Genomic DNA, 27,165 nt, shown 5'->3' with positions numbered 1-27,165 from the left:
TGTCTCATGTAAGTGTGTGCCAGTTGCCTGTTGCCTGGAGTGTGGCCCTTACCCATCTCTCTGGTTTCCAGGCCAGCCACAAAAACTACCCAGTACATAAGAAGTCAGGAGCACCTTAAGCACCAAGAACTGCATCCAACCACTGTAGGAACTACATAAGATGTACTCCTTTTCAAAATCTAGGAAGCCAGGGACCAGGTGGGAGTGAGAAGCTCTCCCCAACTCCAGCTTGCTGCCTGCTTCCTGTGCGGCTCCTCACAGAATGCTATGTTCTGGACACACAGTAAGGGCCCAAATAATGGCTGCTGGCTGATCAACACTAACTTGTCTGGTTTATCTTACATGCTGTGACAGACTGGGTGATCAACAGAGGCACAGAATCTTGGTGATTACAGGCCATCTGGAGGCAGTTTCCTTACCTTTCTGGTCATTGCCATAGGAAGGACAACAAACCCAACTGTAACCCAAGGATTGTTTTCCCAAAACTAAAATGAACTTCAGAGTCTCAGTCTATCCATCCACAAAAGGGAAAAACCCAGAGAGCAAAAAGTATACATCATAGAGCCATTGTAGGGCCATGAAGGTCGCAGGATGATGTACACACACACACACACACACACACACACACACACACACAAACTTGACAGACACATGTGAAAAGATTTTTTTGTGTTAATTTAATCATACAAATATTCATTTATACAGTAAGGAAAACCTCCTCATCTTCATCTCCTCCTAGGCACCATGAGGCCCCACCAGACATCTACCCTGTCTAGGTGGGAGAGGCAGCCAGTGCGGCTCCCGCATTCACCCAAGGAAACCAGGGACAACAAGGCAGGGGCGGCGGGGCCAGCTTGCACTTCTGAGCCCTGGAGACCCTATCATCCTCTCCTGCCGGGGCTTAGGTTGATTTGGGGAGTATTTACTTTTGTGTGCACTTCCCACCCTGGCCACTGTACTGAGGTCCTCTCCAGGATGGAAGTGCCTCTGATGGACTTAGGATTATAGCCAGTCATTACTGGGGGTAGAGAGAAAGCTGTTTTTTGTAGAAAAATGCCCCAAATTCAACTGTCCCCATGGCAAAAAGAGAAAAGGCATGCACACGTGCACATACATCTACACACACACACACACACACACACACACACGCACACACACATGCACACACACCCCTCAGTCCATGCATACAGACAGGTTCTTCCCAAGCCTGCACCCCTCCAATCTTCCTAACTGGGCTCAGACCTGATCATCTAAAGCTGGTGTCTGCCTCACCTCTCAGGTGCCAGATGCTGGTGGTCCTGCCCAGAGGCAGCCCGCAGTGTGAGAAGATTCTAAGAGGGGCAGGGGCTATTGCAGCTGCCACCCCAACTAGACAAAGAGGAGAGAGGGGTTCTAGGCAGTTCTGAGAACCCACACCAGTGTGGGAAGGGAGAATGAGTGGCACCGATACCCTCCTCTGCACAGGGGAAGTCCTAGGCCAAGGCTTGCACTTGCTCTGGCCCTCTGCAAGGAGCTCATCTCTCCAAAGGATGTGCATAGAAACTGCTTGTTCTTGGGAAGGAAGCCAAAGTGTCTGGGTCAGTTAACTAGCAGGCAAGGTTGCCCAAAAGCAGGAGGAGGATGATGATGACAGGCAGGACCACACTGATGTGGCTGATGAAGGCCCTGCCGAATTGGGGCAGGCAGCCTGCACTGGGAAGAGGGAAGGGGGCAATGGGGAAGTCAGGGCAGCTGGAGATGTGCTGCTTCAAGGCTAGCGACAGGAAGAACAGCTGGGCATATCTGTGCTCCAGGGTGGCAGTGTCCTAGAAGACTGGCATGAACAGCAGTAGCAGTCTGGACCTACAAGGGCCCTCAGACAAAAAGCCATTCTGAGTCCTATTGTGAGGGCATGCAGCAGGGACTCCCCTCAGCTCTGCTCAGGAATGGGCCACTTGTGTGTGCATAGGAAGTGCGTGTGGCAGAAAAGCCCCATCTACCCCAGACCCAGCAGCACCGCCCTTTTCCACAGTCAGTGAGCTCTACCTACCCTAGGGAGTCTTTAGTGAACCAAAGCTTATTCCCCTGTTTTTTGGGAAGTGGAGAGGTGAAAGAGGAATTTCATACAAGGCTTTCTCCCACAACCAAGTATTTAAACAAACAATCTCAGAAGAGGATGAGGAGGAACAAACACCACACATTTTTTGGAACTCAGACTCCCAGACATTGACAGGCAAGCAGACCCTCACCCACACCCAGGCTACGGGACCCCTTGCAGCCACTCATCCCCTGGTCTCCTTGCATTTCTCACACACCCCCAAGCAGATGAGGGTGTGGTAATAGGCAAGAGACCGTGCAATTATGCCCTAGACCCACATCCCCGGCTCTCAAACCAACTATGACTCCAGGGAAGGAGGGGTTGAGAAGAGAAGAGGGACTTTGCATATTCTTGTATCTTTGGCAGACAGCTGTTCTAGCCTGGTTCAAGCTTTCCATAGAGATTCCCACATCTCAACCTGCTTGGAATCCATGGGATACCAGTGGGCCACCTCCCTACTGAGAAGTGAGTCTTTACTCCAGCTGAGCTTCCCCTTTCCCACCTCCCAAAACCAAGCATCTGTTGGGGAGGTCTTTTCATTTCCATCTAAATGTGGTCTCCAAGATCAAGTAGTCAGTGACTGTGGCCCTTCCACAAGACAAATTCCCTGTTCAGGGCTGTATTTCCATATTCTAATAGCTCAGCCACCATGAACAGGCTATGGGAACATCACAAAGGACAAATGAAGGGAAACAGGGAAGGGAGCTGTGTGACAACAGAGAAACATGGGCCACATTCATACCCGCCGTCTGCACACTTGCTGGTGAGCTGCACACACCTCCCTGTGTGCGCATGGCACAGCAGATGGGGAGCCACAGCACGAAGCACGTGTAAATGTGGTGGCGTCGCCCTCTACTGAGACACAGGAACAAAGCAACCTGAACTGTTACGGTGTGTGCAGAGGGTGCCTCTCCATCTCAAAACCTCGCACATCACCTGAGCTCTGTCCTCAAGGCTTCCTCTGCTGGCCACACAGGGAAGTCTGGTCTTCAGAGAGGTTCTGATGCTAGCAAGCTACAGGGTTGACAAATACAACTGTCAAAAGTGTAAATCAACACAAGATTAAAGAGGAGAGAGGAGGAAGGGTGATAAATTGGTTGATGCCATTAAAAACAATGGGGTCAGACTCTGGAGTCATGTGGCATGGCAGTGTGCTCCTACAGCAATGACCCATAGAGTCCCCACACACACCACGCCAGCTTCAGTATGAAATCACTTCCAGAGCAAGCACTAGTCTATAGAGTATGTTATCCCTTACTTAAAAAAATAAAAATGGGGAAAGGGGAAAAATTAACATGTGCTCAAAACTACAACCTCTCTGTAGGCAAAATAATTTTTGTTTAAAAAGATGGCTTATTTACTCCCCATTTTAAACTTTTTCCCCTTCCCAAGAGACCTAATGACTCATTAGACTGACACCTAATAAACGGAACCCAAGTTGGCTGCATGGATTTCTTCTTGGTAGCCTCAACACCACTCCTGTGATCCAGCATTCACACATGCATACTGAGTTTACTCAAAACTAGTCTGTTCTGCTTCTTCCTCTTCTTCCGGGATGAGGTGAGAGCCAGGGGTCCATGCGATGTGGTCTGCAATCCAGAGGAACCCCTTGCCCACCCCACCCCCAAAGTCGGGCCTTCTGTCTTTTGTTACTTTTTCTTCTTGCTGACACCCGTTTAAGACTGGCCAAAGGGGTAAGGCCCGTGGAGCCCCTGGAAAAGAGTGAAGACAATCAGTGAGGGTAGGTAACAGTGCAACTTGACATCCAAACCAAGTTCAAGAATCTATAGTTCCCACTGAGCCAGAAGGAAGCCCCAGTCACAGACAAGGTGTGAGGGTTGCCCTTGCCAAAGATCAGGATATTTGGAAATGTGAAGTTTCTTACTGAATCACACCAGCCAGAGAAAGGGAAGGCAGGAGAGACAATGTCCACCTTACAACAGGTAGTTAGGTCAGTTGATGCCAACCTTCTTCCACTTAGGTTACAAAGCTTTCCTATGTCCTTCTTGACAACAGTGTTTCAACCTTTCTGCTGAGGATCTTCTTATACCACATTCTATACCTGAATGTCAGATGCAGGGTACTACTGTAACTTGGGTAACTTTTAGTAACAAAAACAATGTGGCACAAACAGTGACTGTCTACCCAGCATGTAGGGACCAGGCAAACTATTAGGAAGCTGTCCTACACTGTCTTTAAACCTCATTATGCTCTGAAAGTCAGGTGAATATTACTATACCCATTTGAGGAATGCCCATTTTACTGCAGAAATAAGAGACTTGTTCAAGGTCCCCTGGCTAGTAAGAGGCACAGCCAGGACTCAAAACCAAGTCTGATGGTCTGCACTGTTCTCTGTTCTCCGGGTCTCATGCTTGCAAGGCATGCACTCTACCGCTTGGCTGCAAAGGCATTCTTTATACTCCCTAGCTGGGTGGAAAAGGCTTCACAGTCTTGCTTTTCCCTTATACTAAAAATGAGACACCGGGCAACCCATTAAGGATCCCTTTCTGTCTCATGTGGAGTTTTGTCCTTTCTTAATAAACTTGCCTGTACACTCCCCCTCAAAAACAAAAAACAAGAAACACCAAGACGTGCCATCAGCAAAAGCAGTTGCATGATGCATGAGGGATGACATGTGACTCCCTCTGCTCTCACCCCCCCACTTCTTTGCAAAGACCCAGTCAATGCCAAGACCTGAAAGGACAAAGGTAACTAGTGACCAGTCCAACCAGGGTCCCACCCTCCATGCTGGCCCAGAATCAGCAGGGCCCCTGGATCAGGTAGGTGTGAAGACAAGCACCTCAGCCATACCCATGACAAGGGGACTTCCCAATGCTTGACAACTACGTTAAATATCCTGAATCTAGGGGCCACTGCCTAGCATGCAGAAGGCTTGGGTTTAATACCCAGCTCCAGGGAAGGAGGAAAAAAAAAAAAAGAATCCTGAACCTAGGAACTACTCACAGTAGGAAGGCACAGGAAAGAGAGAGATTACATTTTCCATTAGTTTAACAGAATGTGGACAGAGTCAGAATTTTGATTGCTTAAAAAGTGACATATTTCTTTGAATAGAAATAACAATGCTTGGTTGCAGGGTCACCAGTGATTAGACTGTTTTCCCATTATTACTTTGCTTTGCTTATTGCCATCCCCTCAGCATGGTACTTGACCCCTAATAGGCATGCAATGAATGTTTGTTAAATTAATAACTGAAGATGAACAGATACTTCTCAGACTATTACCTCATGTGTCAGATGTGTCAGACCCCCGACACAAGAGTACTTGCCTTTCCAAAGCCAGGTTTTTAAATAGTTACTTCAGTGAGGGACACAAAAGTATCTGGGCCATACCATCTCTGGTCACAGGCTTCCAGGTTCCGAGTAGCTGGGTTGTGCAGAGGTGGTTAGTCAGACATGCAGACTGGGGAGGAGAGTTGGGTCTGCTCCCTGCTCTGCACTGCTCAAGTGACCCTGGGAGGGAGAGCTCTTTCCTCACATCACCTTAGATTACTCCATAAATCTTCCCAGATTTACAGTTCTAGGAGTTGACACAAAGTGCCTGGATGAGGAGGCTAAAAAACAGTATTTCAAGAAAAATGTCCTTTAGTCATGAGCTGTCAGATGTCAGAGATCAAAGCTGCTAAGAATAGGGAGCATAAGATGGAAGTGCCCATAGTTGTTTTCAGTGAAAAGTACTGACATTGCTTTACTTTCTGTTTTTCCATATAAAGCCTTCAAAGACCAGAACTGTATGTCTGTCTCCAGCTGCTCGGTGGTATCACTGAACAAAAAATCCTAAAGAGGGAGATTGTAACAAAATGTAGGCTGACAGGGAAGAAACTCCAATTATGCACCAGGTGCTGCAGTAGCACTTAGCTTGTTCTCCTTAGTTCTCACAAAACTCTGCCGAGACATGATCTATCAGCTCCAAGAGGTTGAGGTAACCTAACCAAGGGCACAGAAATGGTAAGTGGGGTAGCTGGTATTTAAAATGTCAGAATGCCACATGCCTACAGTGGCATTGAGCCAGTCATGTCTCCAACAGGGAGGTTGCAAACATCTAGGCAGTCACAGCCCCCACTAGCTCAGCTAAGTGTGGGCTGGTGTATCAAAGGGCTCTGGGACTCATCTCTTTTCTTTTTTGGCGGGGGAGGGCAGTACTAGGGTTTGAACTCAGGGCCTTCTGCTTGCTAGGCAGGAGCTCTACCACTTGAGCCTGGTGCCAAGCCCCTTTGGGATCAATTTTGCAGGGCTTAGTGGGAGGGTTCTATACCCCAGAAGTAGGAACTAAAGCAGCTTAAAGCAAGCTGCACTTGCCAACATATGCTCATTCAGAATGGCCAGGGGAAGACCAGAAGATTAGGTTCCCTAAAGATTTAGAACCAATACAATGCTGAAGGGTCTCTAGGTAGGAAAAAATGCACAAGGAAAACTCAAAAAGCAAACATCTGTTTTCTAGAAACACTTCCCCTTCCACTCTAAATGTAACTCCTTCCAGTCTAAAGCACCACATTTCCCACGGGCCTCATAAGGCACGGTCAGCCTGTAAAAAGTCCGGGAATACTTGCAGAAGGGAGTACATGATTTTGCCAAAGTGCTGTTGTGCCTTCCATTTCACAGATAAATGAAATGGGTTCTATGCAACTGGCAGGTAGAGAAATATAATAGACATGTACATTTTCAGATTTCTATTTGAGTGGACCTTAAGATCATTCTGTGGGGTATTGAACTACCTTAGGTTGAGGTTATTGTTGACTCTGTTAGTGACTGAGGTTCTGTGATTTCTGGGAAGAAAAATGCTGCTGGATTGCCTTTTACCCAAAGAATGGCCTACTGGAGTGGTTGATGTTTAATCGGTGAAGAATGGTGGCTTGAAGAACAAGATCTATTTTTCTTTCCCCAAATTTACTACCATCACTTTAAGAAAAGGAGAGGGAGCAGATTCTACTTCAAAACCACTTTATGATCTAGACTGCCTGCAAGCAGGATTGTGATGTCCCAAGTAGACCACAGAAAACATGCAATACAATACCAGTTATAGGGAAAAGATTGGATAAGATTCTAAAATAGCTTGTCCAGGGCCTCCCATGGCAGAAGGCCCAGTGAAAGTATGTTTCTTAACAGTGGAATGCGAAGTACATTCAAAATGGAAAGCCCATCCACATTTCAGATTCTGCTGGAGTTCTAAGACCTGCTATACCAGGTTCTGGCAGCAATCTCCAGCCTAAAAGTAGGGTTTAGCAATACAGATTCATTCACTCTCTCCTGGGGCCTAGCAACTCCACTTTTATTGTTGGGAAAAGCAGATGCCAAATATTAACTAACCTGGCATCAATGACTCATCTTGTGTAACAACTGTGCTGCTACTAATAAAGAAAACAGATCAAGGCATAGATATGCATCATCAGATGGTATCAGAGAGCACTGAATTCAACTTTGATCAAAGCAAAAATTAGGGTCATTAGCCTGATTACAAAACCATTGTGTGATGCTGAAGGCCACTCTCCTCTATGAGGAATCATGTCTCAACACATAGAGATCTTCACTAAGACCTAGTTATCCATGCTAACAGAGGGTATGAATACTTGAATCCAGAAAAGGACTTTCTTATCTGACTCTAGGTCTAATAGCTAATCTCATGGCCTACTAAACCTACACAAAAATAAAGTTTTCAAAGGCCACACTGCTTGGGCAGCCTCACATCTGCTAGGACATGAGAAACTATTTAGGTCCAAAGCAGGTGTTGCCTCCTTTGCCTCAGCCTTCCCTAAGCTTTGCAATGAACATCTATCTTAACTGTGAGCACTGGAGTCTACGTTCAGATTGACTAGACAGCAACCCTAAGCCCGGAAGTCCCTGTACTTGCCAGCCAAGACCAAAAATGCCTCCCCACTCACCAGTGTGCCTCAAGCCAGTTGAATGATTACAACAGTTGCATCAGGTCCTCAACTGCATTTTCACAATGCAATACAATTATACAAGAGAACATCTATAGACATAAACTCAGACCCACCCATCACAATCTTCTGAAAGAATAATTTAAGATCTAGTACTTGTGATCTTGTCCTTAAAGCAAACCTAAACACACACACACACACACATACCCACACACATACACACACACACACACACACACACCCCACGTGCCCCCCTGCCCCATGGTACTGGGGTCTGAACTCAAGGATTCCTCCTGCTTGCTAGACAGGTGCTCTATTACTTGAGTCACACTCTAGCCCTTTTTGCTCTGGGTATTTTGGAGATAGCATCTAGCTTTTTGCTCAGGTTGACCTGGACCATGATCCTCCTATTTATGATACCCACAGTAGCTGGAATGACAGATGCATGCTACCACACCCAACTTTTCCCTGTTGAGATGGGGGTCTCATGAACTTTTTTTTTTTTGGCCTGGACTGTCCTGGTTCTTCCTGATCTGTCTCCTGTGTAGCATGGGATGACAAGTGCACACCACCACACTCAGCTGTTGGTTGAGATGGGGATCTCACTTTTTGCCCAGGTTGGCCTTGAACCATGATCCTCCCAATCTCAGCCTCCCCAAGTAGCTAGGATTACAAGTGTGAGCAACTAGCACCCATCTTCTGACTTGTTATTCATAACAGTTTATAGATGTCTCTGTGGAAGAGAAAAGTTACTCTAGTCGATGATTTGATTATTGCTGACTTTATGTGAGGGTCACCTGCAATACTGAGAGTTCTTCCTAAAATATACAGAAGTCAAAATAACCTTTCCAAAAAGGAGCACACATTGAGTGTCCCTTATGTGAAAAGCTTGGGACCAGAGGTGTTTTGAAATTTTTCTGATTTGGGAACACTTGCGTATACATAATGAGCTGTCTTGAGGATGGGACCAAGGTCTAAACATGAAATTCACTTATGTTCCATATATTCCTTATACACAGAGCATGAAGGTATATTGTACAATATTTTAACATTCTTCTCTTTTTTATAGCAATATTAACTGTACAAAGAGGTTTCATTGTGATATTTCCATACAAGCATATAAGGTAGTTCGATCAAATTTATTCTATTATATTTTAACAATTTTGTATGTAAAACAAAGTTTCATGGTGTGGAAAATTATTTGCTTATTTATTTAACTTATTTATTTGTTTGAGCAGTACTGGATTGTAAGCTCAGGACCTCAAGTTTGCTGGGGAGGCACTCTACCATTTGAGCCATACCTCCAGTCCAGGAATTTTCTACTTGTGACATCACACTGCTGTTCAGAAAGTTTCAGATTTTGGAACATTTTGGATTTCTTGATTAGGGATGCTTGAATCTGTATTTAAAAGCTGTCACTGACAGAAAACATTCAGTGTATGCCAACATAGTGAAAAAAAACAAAAACACAAACCGGTTTTGTTTTAGCTAGATTTTTTTTTTTCAATTTACTCACCAATCTTCACAGGAGACAGAACAGTGCTATCAAGAAAGCAGGCTGCCCCTGTGTGAGGGTAGAACCTGCTTCCTGCCAATTATTTGTGCCTTGCACACACAGTGGACTGAAAACCATAAAATGAATGAATTATGAAATACACTGCACTGATGAGCCAACTCTGTTTTTTAACCTGGGAGAAAGTGGTGGGGGAGGGGAGAAGAAGGCCAAAATTCCTTGAATAAAAAGATTTATCAATGACAGATTTTAGGCTTATTCTTTCTTATATGAAAACTTGTTTAGATAAACTACCATAACACAGAAACTTTCACATACCTGTCTTTATTTTGCTTTTGTGATTTCATTTAAATAAATAAAAAGGTTCACAGGTTAATAAACAGACAGGAGCGTTTGCTGCATGGCTGCGAAATAAGATGCTCGCCCGGTGTACACTGATGGCAGCATCAGATAACACTATGAGGCCCTCCTCCTTCTCATTTCCTGGGCCCGTCCTGGTCGGTGCTTCACCCGCCTAGTGCTCCTTTTGTATCACTTATGTACACTGAATGCAAACACAGAAGAATACAGGGTTTAGTACTAAGTTCTGTCTCGATCCTGGACTGCAAACATGGTGTGGTGAGGCCCTGCTGACAGGCCTGCCCTGACTGGCAAGGGTCAAAAAATGACTAGGCCCTGATGGAACCCGTTAGTCTGTCTCTTAACTAAAACCGAAATTAAGACTAGTGGAGTAATGGGCATGATGACAAGCATTCTCAGGATACTCAACTAGGGCCCTCCCGATGACTGCTGCTTGCTCAGTCAGAGGTTTGCTGGTAGTACAGCAGGGTGGTTTCTGCAGAAGGGGACTTATACAGATGATGTAACACTACTGTTCAGGGCACTTTCATGTAAAAGTCTCCCAAAATCCAAAGATGTATTTGATGTACTGGCTGAGGATGAGTATGAGAACCAGTCAAAGTACAGAATAAAACCTCTTTTTAGGCATGAGCACTGATCACTGGGCAGCTCAACTCAGTTATAAGTATACTGAGTATCTTTAAAAAAGCCCTGTAAGCCCATTTTTTATATTTACTCAATAATAGTTTTTCTGTTGCTAACTTCTATAGGTTCTGCTGGGGAATTCTATCCTATCCAATCATCCTCTCCTCTACCTACCCCTCCAACCCTTCATCACCCTACCTCCTTCATCTTTCCTCTCCCTTTCATTCACACACTTCTACCTACCTACCCTCCCTCCCTCCGTGCATCTTCCATCCTCCCTTCTCCTCGCCTCCAAGCTCCCCATAGCCAAAGGCAACTTCCACAGCACTCACCTACCCCTGTTCCAATCAAGAATTAAATTAAGATCAAACTCAAACATAACTGTGAACTAAAACTTTAAAGTTTTACAAGATGAAGGATCCTCCCTTTCAGTGAAGACCTGAGAGTTCCTGCGGAGGTTGGGGGGAATGACACCCAAAGGAGAGAAGCTTATTAAGTTCGTAGCCATGCAGACACTGGTGCTGGACTATGAGTTCTGTTAAGACACCACCAGTGAGGATGATGGTCCTACTTCCTCTCAGAATTTTCATTACAGTTCCTACAACCTTCTGTAAGCCATCCTTTATCCACCCACCCAACCCCACACTCCCATAATGGTTGGATGACTGAGGAAAGAGAGTAAGTTGTTTCTCTTCCATATGATCCCAGTCATTCATATTTGGCCTCATCTTGCACAAAAGCATTGTTGGCACTGTTTCCTTTCACATTAAACAGGAACCCTCCTTTGTTTGGCTCTCAAAGGTCTTCCTCGGAAATTGGTTCCACCTGTTTTAAGTATACCTCACTCAGAAGAGCCAAGTTGGTCTGGCCAGTGTCCAATAAACACACCCTGTGTGGTTGTCTCTGGGCCTTCCTGTATCACCCATCAAGATAGCACCTTCCTACTACTCCAAACCTTCCTTTTTCTCCTTCCTCCAAACATCTATGAGCACTAATGAGTCTACTGGAGCTCAAAATACTTGTTACTGGTTCTCCTTCCCTCCAAGGATCTACTCACATCTATATAAATTAGTCAAATTCTTTGGAGACAGGGATCAGCACAGGCTGAGCACACAGGAGGCTTTACTTGTTGGCTGAATAATATCAATGCTAACTCTGTGTAAGGCAGTCAGTTTTAACTGGCCCTTAGGCAAGGGTACCAGAGCAAAAACCCCAAACCCTCAAGCCTTTGTAGGCAATGTCCACAATTCTAGAAAGGGTTCCACCTTAACAACTCTAAGGAAGCCCACATCTTTTCCCTGAAATACAACAGATCTTTCTCACATTTTGTACCAGACTTAGCTAAGACCAAGTAATTTGATACCGTTTTTTTGGTTTTGTTTTTTTGAGACAGAGCCTCTAAAAGCTCAGGTGGCTTTGAACTCTCAATCTTTTTGCCTCAGCCTTCCCAATGCTGGGATTATAGATGTATATCACCACACCCAGTATAAAAACAAGTAATTTGAAACTTGAACATCTATACCCAAAGACAAATTCTCACTTTTGAGTTAAACTTTTCTGCTTGAACCCATAATTTTACTACTACTCTGACAACTTTCATCAGAAATGAAAATGCTAAATTCAGAGTACAGGAGAGTGAATTCTTATAACCAAAAGAAAATGTACCAGCAATCCTGGGAATACTAGCTCTTGTTTCTGCTATAAGACTGCCCAGCATCAGAACAGTCTAAAACAATGCTCAGAGCCCCAAAGCAAATAAAATGGAGCTGGACAGCTTTGAAGCTGTTGAGGTACAAAAAGGACAGTTCCTGGACATACTTTTTACTCTCATTCAGATAGCAATGCTTCAAACAACAAAAGGCATTTTCTAAGGCCCACAGTGTTTGCTTAATTTACTTTTAAAATGCACACATGACCCATGCCAATGCAAACAGCAGCAAAGCTGGAAGAGCTTTACTGGCTCTTCTGGGTTTTCAAAAGATAGAGCCACCATAGTATCATCAAACCCTGAGCGTCCTGGTGAGCCCCTTCAGTACAGAATGTGCTGAACTGCCAGAGCACTGAGGCAGGTCCCTTGTTTGCTCTGTGTTGCTTCCTCCTTGGCTACAAATTCTTCTGCAGCTCCTGCAGATGAACAAGGATGTCTCTAAAACCTGACACAAGTGTATCAACTAACAGCAGAGAACAGCCAACCAACTTTGCTTGCCAGCAAACTTTATCACAGTGTGATCTAGAACATTTGACTTAAATTGGGTTCCAGCTCATGGCCTACCCACAATTTGCTGTGGGAAGATGAGCAGTCATTTATAACATCCCTATTATGTTGAATAGCTACAAAAGTCACAAGTGTTATGAATTAATAATATAGTCAGGTGTGGTGGAACACACCTGGAGTCTCAGTTACTTAGGAGGATTGCTTGAGCCCAAGAGTTCAGGGGTCAGCATGGGCAACATAGCAAGATCTGGTCTCAGAAACAAACAAAAAGAATGAATTCATCAGGCTAGGTGTAGTTCAGAAGTAGAATGTGTGCTTAGCACACACAAGACCCTGGATTTAATATCCAGCCCCATTAAGAAGAAAAAGAAATGCAGTAAGAATGCTGTGGATTGTATGAAGTAGTTTACATGTCAGACAGTATTAAGCTTAGTTGCTGGACCTTTTCTCTATACTACTAGGGGGATTTTCCTCCCCTGGAGATACCTGAAGACATTCTGGGTTGTTTTGGGAACAGAGGGAGTAGTACTACTGGCATCTAGTGGGTAAAGACCAGAAATGCTTTTTAGCCTCATACAATACATAAGATGCTTATACACCCTCCCTCCCCAATATATACCTGGCTCAGAATGTCAGTAGTCAGCTGAGAAATCCTCATTTACACTTCTCATTTAGGAGATTGCAAGTAGTCTCACAGCAGTAGACATAATCCATGTGGTACAACACCAGATTCATATCTTACCCTCTATCTACACTTCTCTCCTAAACTCTACATCCAATTTGGATATGCAACAGCTCACTCAATACCTCCATCTGGATATTTACAGAAATCTCCAACATTCCCAAACCCCTCATCATCCTTTACTCCCTCTTACATGCCTACCAATCTATTAGTAAATCTTCCTGGTTCTACTAGCAAAATAGATCCAAACATGCACCTGCTGCTACCATCTTGGCCTAAATCATTCACAGGGTCCCCTGATGCTACTCTTGCACTGTATTGGCCAAACAGGAGCCAGAGTGATCCTTTTGCAGCATAAATAGACCACATTACCCCTCTGCTCAAAGCCCTTTAATGGTTCCCTTTTTCCCTCAAAACAAAAGGCCAAAGCTTTACAAAGGTCCACAAACCCAGTGTGATCTGGTTTCTGTCCTTTGACTTGTCTTCAACTTCTCTGTCTTTACTCTTCCAGAGGTACAAGCCACCATGCTATTCTTTGAACCTACCAGGCAAACTTCTACCCTTGGGGCTTATACTGGCTGTCCTTCTGCCTAAATATTCTTTCTTTAGACCGTCTCTGCAGAAACAGAATCTGACATGAAAGGAACAGTAGGTCAGCCTCTAAGTATGCTATAACTCTGAAATACTGAGTACCCAAAGGAAAGACTTTAAAATTAATTACAGAAAAATAAATCCACAGAGACTATATCTTTTGGCCATAGTCAAGGAATACAGGTTTTTGCGACTTCAAGAGCTATAGCTGCCAGGCATCAAGTGGCTTATGAGGATCGTGGTTCAAAGCCAGCCTGGGCAAATAGCCCACAAGAACCCATCTCCAAAAATAACCAGAGCAAAATGGACTGGATTTGTGGCTCAAGCAGTACAGCGCCTGCTTTGCAAGTACAAAGCCCTGAGTTTAAATCCAAGTACCACAAAGAAAAACAAACAAACAAAAAACTATAGACACACTTGCTGATACAAGAGCAAGTTAAGGAAAATTTCAATGCCAACACAATCTAAACTCAAGTGACTTTGGAGGTAGCTAGGGAGTCCTTTCTCTTTCCAGAGAATAGAAAGGAATAGCTTATGGGGAGAAGGAATTTAGAAGTGGAGAAGTCACATACATTTAGTTAATAACTATGTGGATCCTCATTTGAAATATAGCCACACACTACCGAAAGCTCATGCTGTTAGTTCAGCTAAATAAAATGTGTACTTGAGCACTGGAATCTAGAAGCAACATACCACAATATTAAGAGAGCACAGCAAGCTCAGACTCAAAAACAACTGCTCTGCTCACATCCTGGTCTTACAATTTCTAGCTGCATGACTATGAGCAAGTCACTGAACCTGCATGCCTCAAGGCTCAGTAATGTAAAGAAGAAGTAACAGTACCTAGATCACTGTACTGTTGTGCTATGTGGACAAAAGGAAGTAATGCATATCAAGGACAAGCCTGCTGCCTCTAGAGAATAAAAACTGGTGGATGGGAAGCAGGGTGGCAAGTGGCACTTTTTGCCATAAGTTTTGTAAAGAGTTCTTGGGGTACCTAAAACTCAGTACATTGATAATTTTACTAATTAAAATTTAAAAGTCCACATCAGAGTGCCTGGCACATAGTGTGTGCTTAATAAATGGCAGTTTTACAGCTCTGTATACTACACTGACCTGCGTGGGAGGTCATTTGCTGGCTAAAACAGCAAATGACACAATTTTCCTTCCAGCTTCTCTCTGGCAGATCTTTAGGCATTTCATGGAAAGGGTGATCTGCATGTGAGAATGAAGACTGAAGTCCATGGCAGTAAAAGGTTATAGTGGTACCCTCTCACATCTCACATAACCAGCAGTACAGCTAAGGACATCAACCACCTGCCTTCTGATCAAACTCAGTGCCATGAGAACTGAATGTTAGACCTAACTTAACCAAGTTACACCCAAGCCTTATTGTTATATTTATTGGCCACTTCAAAGTAGATCGTAAGATCCACAAGTCATTACGTCTCAGGCCCATACAGTAACAGATTTTCCTTTCCAGGGTCGTGGATATAGTAGTAGCTCAGTGGTAGAACACTTGCCCAGCATGCATGAAGCTCTGGATTCAATTCCCAGTATTGAAAAAAATAAAATAAAAAGAAAGAAAGCTAGGTATGGTGGTTCATGCTTGTAATCTCAGCACTCAGGAGTCTAAGGCAGGAGGATCATGAATTCAAGACTACCCTGGGCTACATTCTGAGACTCTACCTCAAAAAACAAAGATTTGGGCTGGTGGAGTGGCTCAAGCAATAGAGCACCTGCCCAGCAAGAACAAGGCCCTGAGTTCAATCCCTAGTTCTGAAAAAAACAAAAACTACAAAGATCTGCTCTTTCCAAATCTTCTGCAGTACCCCCCACCCAGTACTATTTGTCAAGTCCCATCTGGACGGACAGGAAAGAACTCCTCTAAGCTATCTATAAGACAGCCACAGGTTAGACAGAGTTGATTTCTTATGTGATAAAAGCAGACTGACTCCTACTTCAGCCCGGGGGTGGGTGGGGGGAAATGTGGGCAGGCAGGGCAGATGGCACTCGGCAGTAGCTGACGCTGCTAGGAGCTGGCGGGCTGAACTTCCCACAAAGATAATAACATGTTTCTTCTTCTGAACCAGCAGATTGGCGGAAGTAATAACAGTGGCTCAGACTGTAATCCAGTTTAAAGTAGAAGAATATGACAAACACCAGCCCCAAACATTTTTTTAAAAGAACCAACACAAAATAACAGCCATAGTCCAAGTAAAAAAATAAGTGAATTTAGTATCTTTTTCAGCTCCCCTAATATAAAAATCTTACTCATTTAAAATGGAAGCAAAGAATCTGTGTGAAGAACAGCCCTCGATTTTTTTTTTTTTTTTTTTGCCAGCCACGCCTTTATCCCAGATGTACTGATTCAGACCATTTGGTGTCTTACTGCTCTGGAAGGCCTTCTTTAGAAAATACTAAAGAGATTAAGTATTTTTATAAGAAAAAAGACATAGTTAATTTTAATAGGATTCCCCAACAAACACCTCTATAAATTGTTTTACATTACTGTCACACTGTCCAAACAGAAGCTACCCAGCCCCCAGAGGTGAGTCAGAGTGCTAGGATTCATTGTAAATGAGCCTTGAGTCAACAGAATGCACCCCTATCCTGCTGTGTCTGCTTTTATCAGAGGTGCTGAAGCTACCACAGTAAAAGGGTTAAATAAACAACACTTCACCAGAGCTGATCTTACTGTTCACCTGGGACAAGTTGGCCTCAACTGACAATGGAGCTAGTCAATTTCTAATAAAAGCAGGAAGTCAGATTTAGGAGTCTTTGGAGCAGGTCAGCATATACTTTGCTGACTCCCTCTGCCAGCTCTCACAGGGAGGGGCCAAACCCTCTCGGTTGTAGGATGCAGCTGGGGCAGGAATTCCCACCCAGCGCTTCCCCTGAGGGTTAAAGCACTGAGTACTCAGAGCTTACAATCATTCAAAAGCAGCTAAGGAAGTGCTCCAGGGTGCCCAATTCCTGATACTAACAGGTGTCATTCTGTTGACATATCCACCCTCAGTCCTCATGGAGAAAGCACCTCAAGCAATCTTTTGATTTCATCCTACCAACCTTAGCACACTGAACTGTAACTATGGAGGCAGCAGGAAGCTGTGGACAGAGCAGTATGTTCTCTCCCAGCCTTGACTGCAGATAGGGAATTTCTTTAGAGTAAATTATATCTATTATCAACTCAGTGATCCCTGACACCAGTGCATCAGGTACTCCTCCTCTGCTCTATCCATCCAGTAAAGATGCTCTGGGGGTGAACTGAAAACACCCCAAGTCTAGAGCCCCAGGTCTCTCTCTTATTTCTACTCATTTACAAATATAAAGTTGTTATTTATTTATTATAAACACCACAAAGTTTGCATACCCTGAGAGTTAAAAATAGCTTTGTTTTGGCTGGGCGCTCGCACGTGTAATCCTAGCTACTCTGGAGGCAGAGACCAGGAGAATAACAGTTCAAAGCCAGCCTGGGCAGTTTGCAAGACCCTACATCAAAAAAGCTCATCACAAAAAATGACTGGTGGAGTGGCTCAAGGTATAGGCCTAAAGTTCAAACCCCAGCACCGAAAAAATAAATAAATAAAATAAAAAAGCTTTATTTCAATCAATCAGGAAAATAAGTCACTATTTTAAAAATCCAGCAAACGGGAGCACTATGAAATCAAGATGCCACAGGCAACTCAGTTTACATTAGAGCTGTTTATCTCTTTTGACTCTGCCACTTTCTTCCCTTGATGGAACTGGTCAATTCAGTTCATGGTGGCTCTCAACACAGCCACCCAACAAGAAGACCCAGGAGGACCTAGGGGAAGCCAAGTACACCAACCAGGATACACCTTTCAGCAATATGACACCTACATTAGAATTCAGCTCTGCCTCTGGCTGGCTGTGAGATACTGGGAAGTTACTTAGCCCCTCTGAGCTTTTGTTTCCTTATCTAAAAATAAGGTGAGAGCTCAGCACTTAAGAACAGTTAAAAAATAACTCTGGTATATTCCTGATCTCATCACTGTCAAATATGCACACTTCAGAACCCCAAGCATGCCTGCCTTCAAAACTAAGTAACTCAAGCTGGGCATTAGTGGCTCACGCCTGTAATCCTAGCTACTTAGGAGGCAGAGATCAGGAGGATCACGGTTCAAAGCCAGCCCATGCAAATAGCTTTTGAGACCCTATCTTGAAAAATCCCATCACAAAAAAGAGCTGGAGGAGTGGCTGAAGGCTCAAGGTGTAGGCCCTGAGTTCAAACCCCAGTACCACAATAAATTAATAAATGAAATCATATACTCTCAAGCCAAATATAAATATTTAGGATTCTCTCTGCTTTTAAGTTTCACCTTTAGCAAAGATTCATGATAGATATCTGCTTGTATCCATTTAGGTATAGTACCAATTTTCTTCAAAGTCATTTGTAATTATTTCACCTACTATTCTTCAAAGGGACACACTTGCAACCAACTGAACCTATCTCCCACTGTCCCTCACTCACACCTCTTAACCACACCTTACTCATTCTACTCTCTGCATTTAAAATGTTCTCTATACCACTGTCCTTGTTGTCTGTCCATTTTTCTAAATCACATCTAGCCTCTGAAAAGCCCTTTCCTTCAACTCCATCTCCATGTCATTTTTGTTTCTCTTACCTAACACACCCCCTTTGCCACCATTACAAATTATATGACTGTGTTGTTCTCTTTGACCAAATTCATACCTCACCCTGACTGAATTGCTCTCAAATTGCTTTGTCAAGGTTCATCTCCACTACTGTACTCCTTGTACTGTAAAGCTCCTTGTGAAGAGGAAGCTCATATTTTATTCTTCTTGTGTCTCCTACTGCACAATGTGTACTGCAGTGCACAGATGTGTTAATACTTATTGATGACTGCCCACTCACTCCCATTTTTCTCCTAAGGAGCTCCAGCAGGTGGAGCTGACAACTTTAGCCAGAAATATTTTCAGAGAACTTCACTGGATACTTCATACAAATGCTTTCTGAGTAAGACCCTGTTTTGACTGAGAAAAAAAGGAGGACCCCCCCCCACCAATTTTTCTTTGGAATCTGAGTTTCCCATTTTCAATGCATTCTAAGTCAGTAGTTTTCCTGGACATGATCTTTTAATAGTAAGCTACTTCTAAATGATCCCAGAGTCCATGGAAAAAAAAAAATTCAGCAACATACCCTAAGTCCATCAACTTCAAGAAATACCTGAAAGGCCTCACCATAGTCTAAGCCCTTCAAAAAGCAGCAATTGGCAGGTCCTTAATTAAGGCTGGCAGGAAATAAGCCACATCACCAGCCCTATGGATGACCATCACAGAGCTGGTTAAAAAGCATCAATCCCTAAATGAGAGGACAGCTACCAGGAAGTACAGTTCCCTGGCCAGGAACACTAGCTTTTCCTAAGACTACAATCATAGCTCAGCCAGATGCCTCAGTTGGGTGAAGCAGCTTCCCCAATCCAGAAAGCAGTGGAGTGCCTGATTTTGTCTCTGTCAACTTTCGTCTTCCCTCAGCTGCCTCAAGTTTTTGTTCTAACAAGGCCCACTAATAAGGCCCACTTATAGCATTCTAAGAGCTATAAGGTAAGTTTAAGGAAAAAAAAAAAAAAAAGGGAGGGGGGAGGAAGAAGAGGGAAAAAAATAGGAACTTAAAACTGGTGTGGCAGTACACACCCATAATCATAGTACTCAGAGAGACTGAGGCAGGAGGACTGCAAGTTTGAGGCTAGCCTGGCCTACATACCGAGACCCTGTGTCAAATCCTACTCCTCAATCAAAAAAATAAAATAAAATAAATAAAAAATAAGACAAAATAAAATAAAAAATAAGAGGTCAGAAAACAATTTACTAGAGTAGTAAGATGTGAAGTCAGTTTACTTCTTTTATATCCTATACAACCAATGTGACTACAAAGAATGCTCTATGATGACCATCAACCAACAAATAAAGATCCTAAGTTCCTCCTATTAGACCATATGGAGAAAAATTCTTATTACCACCAGGTTTCTTTTCGTAAGTTGCCTCTTGACCTATACCATATCTATAAACTACCGGTTAGAAAAATACCATCCTTATAAAAACAACTTACCCCTCAAATAAACAACTTTATTTTAAAAACTGGGAAAGAGTTCTGGTGAACTGCCTGCCAACAAGTGTGAGGCCCTGAGTTTAAACCTCAGTTTTACCAAAATAAACAAACAAAAAATGATTAAAAAAAAAATTGAGGGTGAATGCCAGCATGAAGCAAACAGACTTAACAGCTGATGAGGTTAACAGGTGGGGTGCCAGGCTTAGATGAACATCATTCATCAGGGGAGAATGCTCAGGTATGCTCAAAGGACTCAGCCACATCAACCACCTATAGCCAAAACCTCTCAGCATCCAAAACCAGCAACCAGGAACCATCATTCACCTTGGCAGTGTGTGGGAGATGCATTTAGTCAGCTAGCACAGAGAGACACAGATCAAGAACTCGAAACACCTAGAAAAGTGTCTGCAACAATCAGAATATTTAAAAATCACAGTTAACTCAATAAATAATTCTCTAACTTATTCCCCATATTTGAAAAGTCAAACTATCACTTGAGCCACTCTGGATTATAGGGGAAGGAAGGAGTCAATTACAGTCAATTACAGACTAAAAAGGCATCAATGGTTAAGATTTGCAAATAGGGTAAATAAAGCAAGAGCCCAACAATAATACTTAGGATAACATAATTGAGTTTGTCTTTTTACTTAGGGGGATGGGGGGAGCCACCCCAAATCAAACAAACAAACAAAAACAAAATAGGAACACACTCCAAATGTGTGTTGTTGTGTGTTTCAGTATACATGTACACTGAAAGCATGGCTGGTAATACTTTTAACATTTTTTTTTTTTTTACAAAGAACTTTGGTCTTTTTGCACCCAACCAAAGCAGAGAGACAGGAGTAAATTATAAGTGTGGATAAAGCAGTATCCATAGGACATGTAGTGGGGAAGGGAGAAGGGGTAGGCTTCTGTGTCACTGCTGTTAGCAGAAGAGCTAAGTCTTAAAGAACAGCCTCTGGGGAGTGGCAGTCTAGGATTCTAGGTTTGCCATGAAGGGGTATCACAAATCCCAAGGCCCACCACCTGCCCCTTCTCCTCTTCTCCAAGGGCACCTACCTTACTGTAAGTCACTACTGATAAGTTGTTTGCGTGACTGCTGGGGGACAGATTTACAGAGTTCTGTGAAAGTCTATTCTGATCTTGCTCGGTTTGGTCAGGAACAGGAGCCCATGTGTTTTTGCTGATCGAGTCGAACCCGGAACCCCCAGGGTCTTTAAGGTTGTTTTCATCTGATTGTCGGTTCTTTTGGGGAGAGGCAAACGGGTTGAAGTTTCCTTCTACCTTGCGATGTGGCTGTGTGTTGAACTCGGTTTCAAAAGATGACAGCTGCTGTGTTACTCCTAAAAGTCCACCCACCTCCACACTGAGAATCACCCAGATGACATCTGAAACAAAAAGGCAAGTCATATCAATGCCAGGCCCCAAAACCTCAAACATCATCCAAACTATAAAAAGAAATCATCTTCCATATGGTAGTTTTTAAAAGCTTGTTGACAAGGTTGCCTAGATCATATGCATTTCTACATTTTTGGTAATATCAAGTACAAACTCTGGCACAGATCTGGTACAGACATCCAGAAACTATTTGTAAAAGGTTTTACCAGTTGCTTCTGATACACAGCCCCATTTGGAAATATTACTCTTGAAAACAATGATTGATAGAAATATAAAAGCTATCATCTCCAGAATCAACAGCTCTTTGCGATTTTTGTTCTATTTTGCGTGTGTTTAACTTATAAAATTCAGAGAAGGCATAATTCTTAAGTAAAAAATGCTTATTATGACTAGAATGTCATATGTTTATTATGTTATATTTATTATTTAGAATGTCAAATGTTTATTATGACTAAAATCAAAATCTCCCCCCTTTTGGGGCTTATTGTCCAAACTGGAACAAGTGAGAGTAAAAGAGGAAACTCTTTGATGCATATTAATAATCACACCAAACTATAATTTGAACTACTTGGTGGGCATAAATAGGAGGATTATGGTCAAAACAAAATCAGGCAAAAACATGAGACTCTACCAGAAAAATAAGTAAAGCAAAAAGGGCTAGGGGGTACAGCTCAAGTGGTAGAGATCCTGCCTAGCAAATGTGAGATCCTGAGTTCAAGTCTTAGAAAAAAAAATCACACTAGCATTAACTTAGACAAACTGGGACACATCACCCTATTTTCTCAATCTATGTGATCAAAATACACTGAAAATTCAGTATGCCTCAGACTTTCTAAAGTAACCCAATTCATCACCAACTTTACTTTTCTGTAATATAGAGAAACCCTACTACCTGTCTATGCTGAAACCATAAGAGATTATGAATTATAAGAACTGGGCTGGAAAAGTGCCTGCCTAGCAAGTGTGAGGCCCTGAGTTCAGACCTCAGTACCACCACCACCACCACCAAAAAAAAAAAAAAGAAAAAAAAAGGTGCCATAGGACATCTGGTCACATAACTTAGTTCTCAATTTCCTTTACTGCCAAATTAAAGCTAAGGGTTCAAATAGAATATAAGCAGTTTCTTTTGATATTCAGCACCTTATTTTAGAGGACACTGGCATCTACATTCCTGCTGGATGTTTTTCAAAAAGGAAGCTACAGAAAAGCAAAGATGATTTTAAGTGAGTAACCCTGCTGAAAACAAATATGAAAACCTATATAGCCTCCTAAATAGCTGTTGAAAAGTTGATAGGAAAAGGCAAATACATTTCACCAGTTAGCTACCTAGAAGCAGAACAGTAATATGTAAGTATAGGACAATGAAGGAAATGGAGGAATACCCTCTTAGGCTATGTTTATATTCAAATTTTAATTGGGGTTTATATGAGAAAAGGGAGATCTTAGAACATCATATAGCCATAAATACTTAATAGTGGTTTGGGAGCTTTATTTGAGAACTGATTGTATCCCATCAGCTCAGGGCCAGAGCCTAGTAAGTGGAGATGTAGTGACATCTGCTGTTCACTTCTGGAATTGGCACTAGCTTGACTCACAGCAAGGGGTAACCATTGTAGAAACACTTATTTTTAAAGAAACAGTAAATTCCTGTGCAAACTAGTACCATAAAGGTTAAACTTCTAGATTTAACACTATACACGCCGCATGCCACTTTACTTCGAAATGTGGAACAGGTCAAAGTACTTGAGTTTCAGAGTCAGAGTTAATCTTATAAACCAGTGTAACATGGGCCTTAAAGAACAGGCATGAGAGTCATTCCCTATCTCCTATGCTAGCTTTCTAGCCAAAGGTAGCATTCCATCACTCTATTTTTCCTAAATGAATATGTCCCATCTTGTAGTGTATGTAATCCTACTTTTTGTCATCTACCCAACTGTTTTAAAACAAATCCTTTTCTAAGTACATGACAAGCTCAACATACTCAGCTACAGGTCATATGCTTTATTCTTGCAGTCCAGCAAACTAATGCTTGTGAGAATAGTTTCTGAAAGCCATTATCAGTAAATTAAACTAATGACATTCCTTCCCTTGGCTTTGAGACCTAAAGCTTCTTTAATATAACTCACTGAGTCTTATTACCTGAGCTACCTCTCTGCCCTAGCTATTGCTCTGATTCTAGACAGGCCACTGATTTATAAGTGCTAGTTCTGGTCCTCCAAAGTTATCATCCCGATGGATTGTCACAAACAGCATAATATCACTTCTGGGCCTCACATGCCAGAATGAGTTCACATATTGCATATGTGAATTCTTTTTAATCAAACAAATGAAAAGGTAAAGACAGCTCAATAAACATGTTTCACAGAAGCTGACTATCCCCAGTCTTTGCCTGACTCCTTGATCACTGAGATAAAGAGCTGCTAGCCAAATATTTTATCAAACCACAGTTGAAAGGAAACACCCAACAAAACTACTTCACTTTCTTAAAAAACAGTCTGAGCTCTAGAGGTAAAAATGATGGCTCAAGGTCAGATCCAAACTAGAAGCAGACTATAGTCTTAGCATAGCTCTTTGAAGTCATACCTGTTTGTCCCCAACAGGAATTTGGAACCCAAGTATTAAGGGAACTAAAGCTATGGTTAAATCAGTCCCTATTTCATAGGACTGCTTATCTTCACCAACTGACATATGACCTTGGCACCAGTAACAAGAATAAACTAACAAGATGTCCTAGAAAACTGGCCAAGAAGGTAGAATCAAGTGCCAAGCAACCCATTCAGGAATTAGTATGCCAATGGAAAAACTTACTTTTAAAATGTCTGGCCTTTAAGGTGATTTTCTTTTTTTTTTTTTCTTTTTTTGAGGATGTCATTCTTTTTTTTTTTTTTTCATTTTTCTTTTATTATTCATATGTGCATACAAGGCTTGGTTTATTTCTCCCCCCTGCCCCCACCCCCTCTAAGGTGATTTTCTTATAAGCACTTGAGCCAGAACTTTGGAGCTAGAAGGTTCTGTGGATATTCAACTCTTTCTGTGGCTCATTCAATCCATCTCTTTTACAAATGATAAAAATCTTCTTATTAAAGTAAAATATAAACTTCCTGGACTGGTAGAGTGGCTCAAGTGGTAGGGCACCTGCCTAGCAAGCGTGAGGCTCTGAGTTCAAACTCAATACTGCCAAAAAACAACAAAAATAAAGTATAAACTTCTTTTGTAGAAATAGATAAATTAGTAAAGATAAAATATGACCTTTTTGGAACCCTCTTACACTGTTGGTGGGAATGTAAACTAGTACAACCATTCTGGAAAAAAATTTGGAGGCTACTTAAAAAGCTAAACATTGATCTACCATTTGATCCAGCAATACCACTCTTGGGGATATACCCAAAAGACTGTTACACAGGTTACTCCAGAGGTACCTGCACACCCATGTTTATTGCGGCACTATTCACAGTAGCCAAGTTATGGAAACAGCCAAGATGCCCCACTACTGACGAATGGATTAAGAAAATGTGGTATCTACACACAATGGAATTTTATGCAGCCATGAAGAAGAACGAAATGTTATCATTTGCTGGTAAATGGATGGAACTGGAGAACATCATTCTGAGTGAGGTTAGCCTGGCCCAAAAGACCAAAAACCGTATGTTCTCCCTCATATGTGGACATTAGATCATGGGCAAACACAACAAAGGGATTGGACTCTGAGCACATGATAAAAGCGAAAGCACACAAGGGAGGGGTGAGGATAGGTAAGACGCCTAAAAAACTAGCTAGCATTTGTTGCCATTAACGCAGAGAAGCTAAAGCAGATACCTTAAAAGCAACTGAGGCCAACAGGAAAAGGGGACCAGGAACTAGAGAAAAGGTTAGATCAAAAAGAATTAACCTAGAAGGTAACACACACGCATAGGAAATTAATGTGAGTCAACTCCCTGTATAGCTATCCTTATCTCAACCAGCAAAAACCCTTGTTCCTTCCTATTATTGCTTATACTCTCTCCACAACAAAATTAGAAATAAGGGCAAAATAGTTTCTGCTGGGTATTGAGGGGGTGGGGGGTAGAGGGAGGGGGCAGAATTGGGGGTAAGGGAGGGGTGGGGGCAGGGGGAAGAAATGACCCAAGCCTTGTATGCACATATGAATAGTAAAACAATAAAAAAAAAGAAAAAAAAAGCATGACCTTTTTATTTCTTAAGCTTAGACTATCAGACGTATAAAGGAAAATATCTTATTTGCAGCCCATGTCTAGAATATTAATAAATCACACCGACATACAAAGATACCTCAGATTATGGTAAGAATATTTAAATAAGCATGTACAATTTGTCCAGTAAAATAGAACTGTTAAAAATCAGCACAGGGGTGGGGCATGGCTCAATAGGTAGAATGCTTGTCTAGCATGTGTGATGCCTTGGGGTCAACCCCCACTACCACAAGAAAAAAAATTAGTACAATATTCCCAACTGTAAATTTCTCATGAAGCTGTGGGTAAACACAATCCTGCAAACTGCTGTACAAGTACACTAGGATTGAACAAAAAAAGTACATGGGTTGTAGATGGTGTATGCAAGGTCATTGTTGAAGGACATTGCAGATAAGCAAGAAAGGAAGGCTTTCTAAAACGAACCCTGGGATACTACTGCATTAAAATCAGAGACAGCAATGTGAAATCAAGGTTAGCTTAACATATGTACAAACAAAGAAATACAGAAACAATTATAAATATGTCCATATACAAAGATTAGCACGTATATGTTACCTAACGTATTTTTTTATACAAAGGGATTTCACTGTGATAATTCCACACATGCATACAGTGTACCAATAAGTTCATCCCCTCTATTGTATTTCCATTTCCTCCCCCACTTTACAAACAGTTTTTGGTGGATTCCATTATGACGTCTTCACATGTATGTATGTAGCACACTTTGATCCTCTTAACCCTTCAGAATCCTTTCTTTTCCCCCTTCCTTCTCCTGCTGATGACCTGCCTCCCCTGCGAAGTCTGCCATATATATTTATATACTATTGTCATCACCATCATCATCATTTTAGGTGTAGCTTCCACAAATGAGCAAGGACATGTGAGCTTGGCTTATCTCACTCAGCATGATGATGATCTCCAGTTCCACCTATTTTCCTGTAAATGACATAATTTCATCTTTCCTTATGGCTGAGTAGTATTCCATGGTGTATACACATACATACACACACACACACACACACACACACACACACACCCCATAATTTCTCTATCCATTCATCAGTTGTTGGGCACCTAGGCTGTTCCCAGTTTGACTATTGAGAAAAACACTGCAATAAACATAGGTATGCAGGTATCTCTCTTATTTTTCTTTTGTTCTTTTTATTTTTTGTGGTACTGGGGCTTGAACTCAGTGCTTTCTAGCCAAGCACTGTATTACTTGAGCCATGCCTCCAGCCCAAGTATCTCTCTTCTATATTGATTTACACTTCTGTAAATACATGCCCCAGAGTGGTATGGCAGGGTCATAAGGTAGGTCTATTTTTAGTTTTTGAGGAAAGTTCTTACTGATTTACTAGTGGTTGCACTAGTTTACATTCCCACCAGTAGTAATTAAAGGTTCCTTTTCTCCCCTGCATCCTCACCAGCATTTGTTGCTTTCTTGATGACTGCCAATCTGACTGGTATGAGAGGGAATCTTTGTATACTTTTTTTTAATTTGTATTTC

At 42.3% G+C, this 27,165-nt stretch overlaps 1 protein-coding gene across 3 annotated transcripts in view; it reads right to left on the bottom strand.

The window, feature by feature from the left end:
• Nucleotides 1-657: 657 nt before the first annotated feature.
• Nucleotides 658-27,165, bottom strand: part of Ilrun (inflammation and lipid regulator with UBA-like and NBR1-like domains) — a 99,406-nt gene continuing 72,898 nt past the window's right edge. The window contains exons 4-5 of one of the 3 annotated variants that reach the window (XM_020164132.2): nucleotides 21,112-21,440; nucleotides 658-3,789 (exon numbers count right to left, since the gene is read on the bottom strand). In XM_020164132.2, the coding sequence (XP_020019721.1) occupies nucleotides 3,754-3,789; nucleotides 21,112-21,440 (365 nt within the window). In that variant the 3' untranslated portion in view covers nucleotides 658-3,753. The other 2 variants (XM_020164133.2, XM_074082400.1) reach the window with 2 other exon arrangements.

The sequence above is a fragment of the Castor canadensis genome, chromosome 8 (assembly GCF_047511655.1).
Source record: "Castor canadensis chromosome 8, mCasCan1.hap1v2, whole genome shotgun sequence".
Taxonomy (NCBI): domain Eukaryota; kingdom Metazoa; phylum Chordata; class Mammalia; order Rodentia; family Castoridae; genus Castor; species Castor canadensis.
The sequence above is the reverse complement of the archived record's forward strand: the minus strand, read 5'-3'. Positions and strand labels throughout refer to the sequence as shown.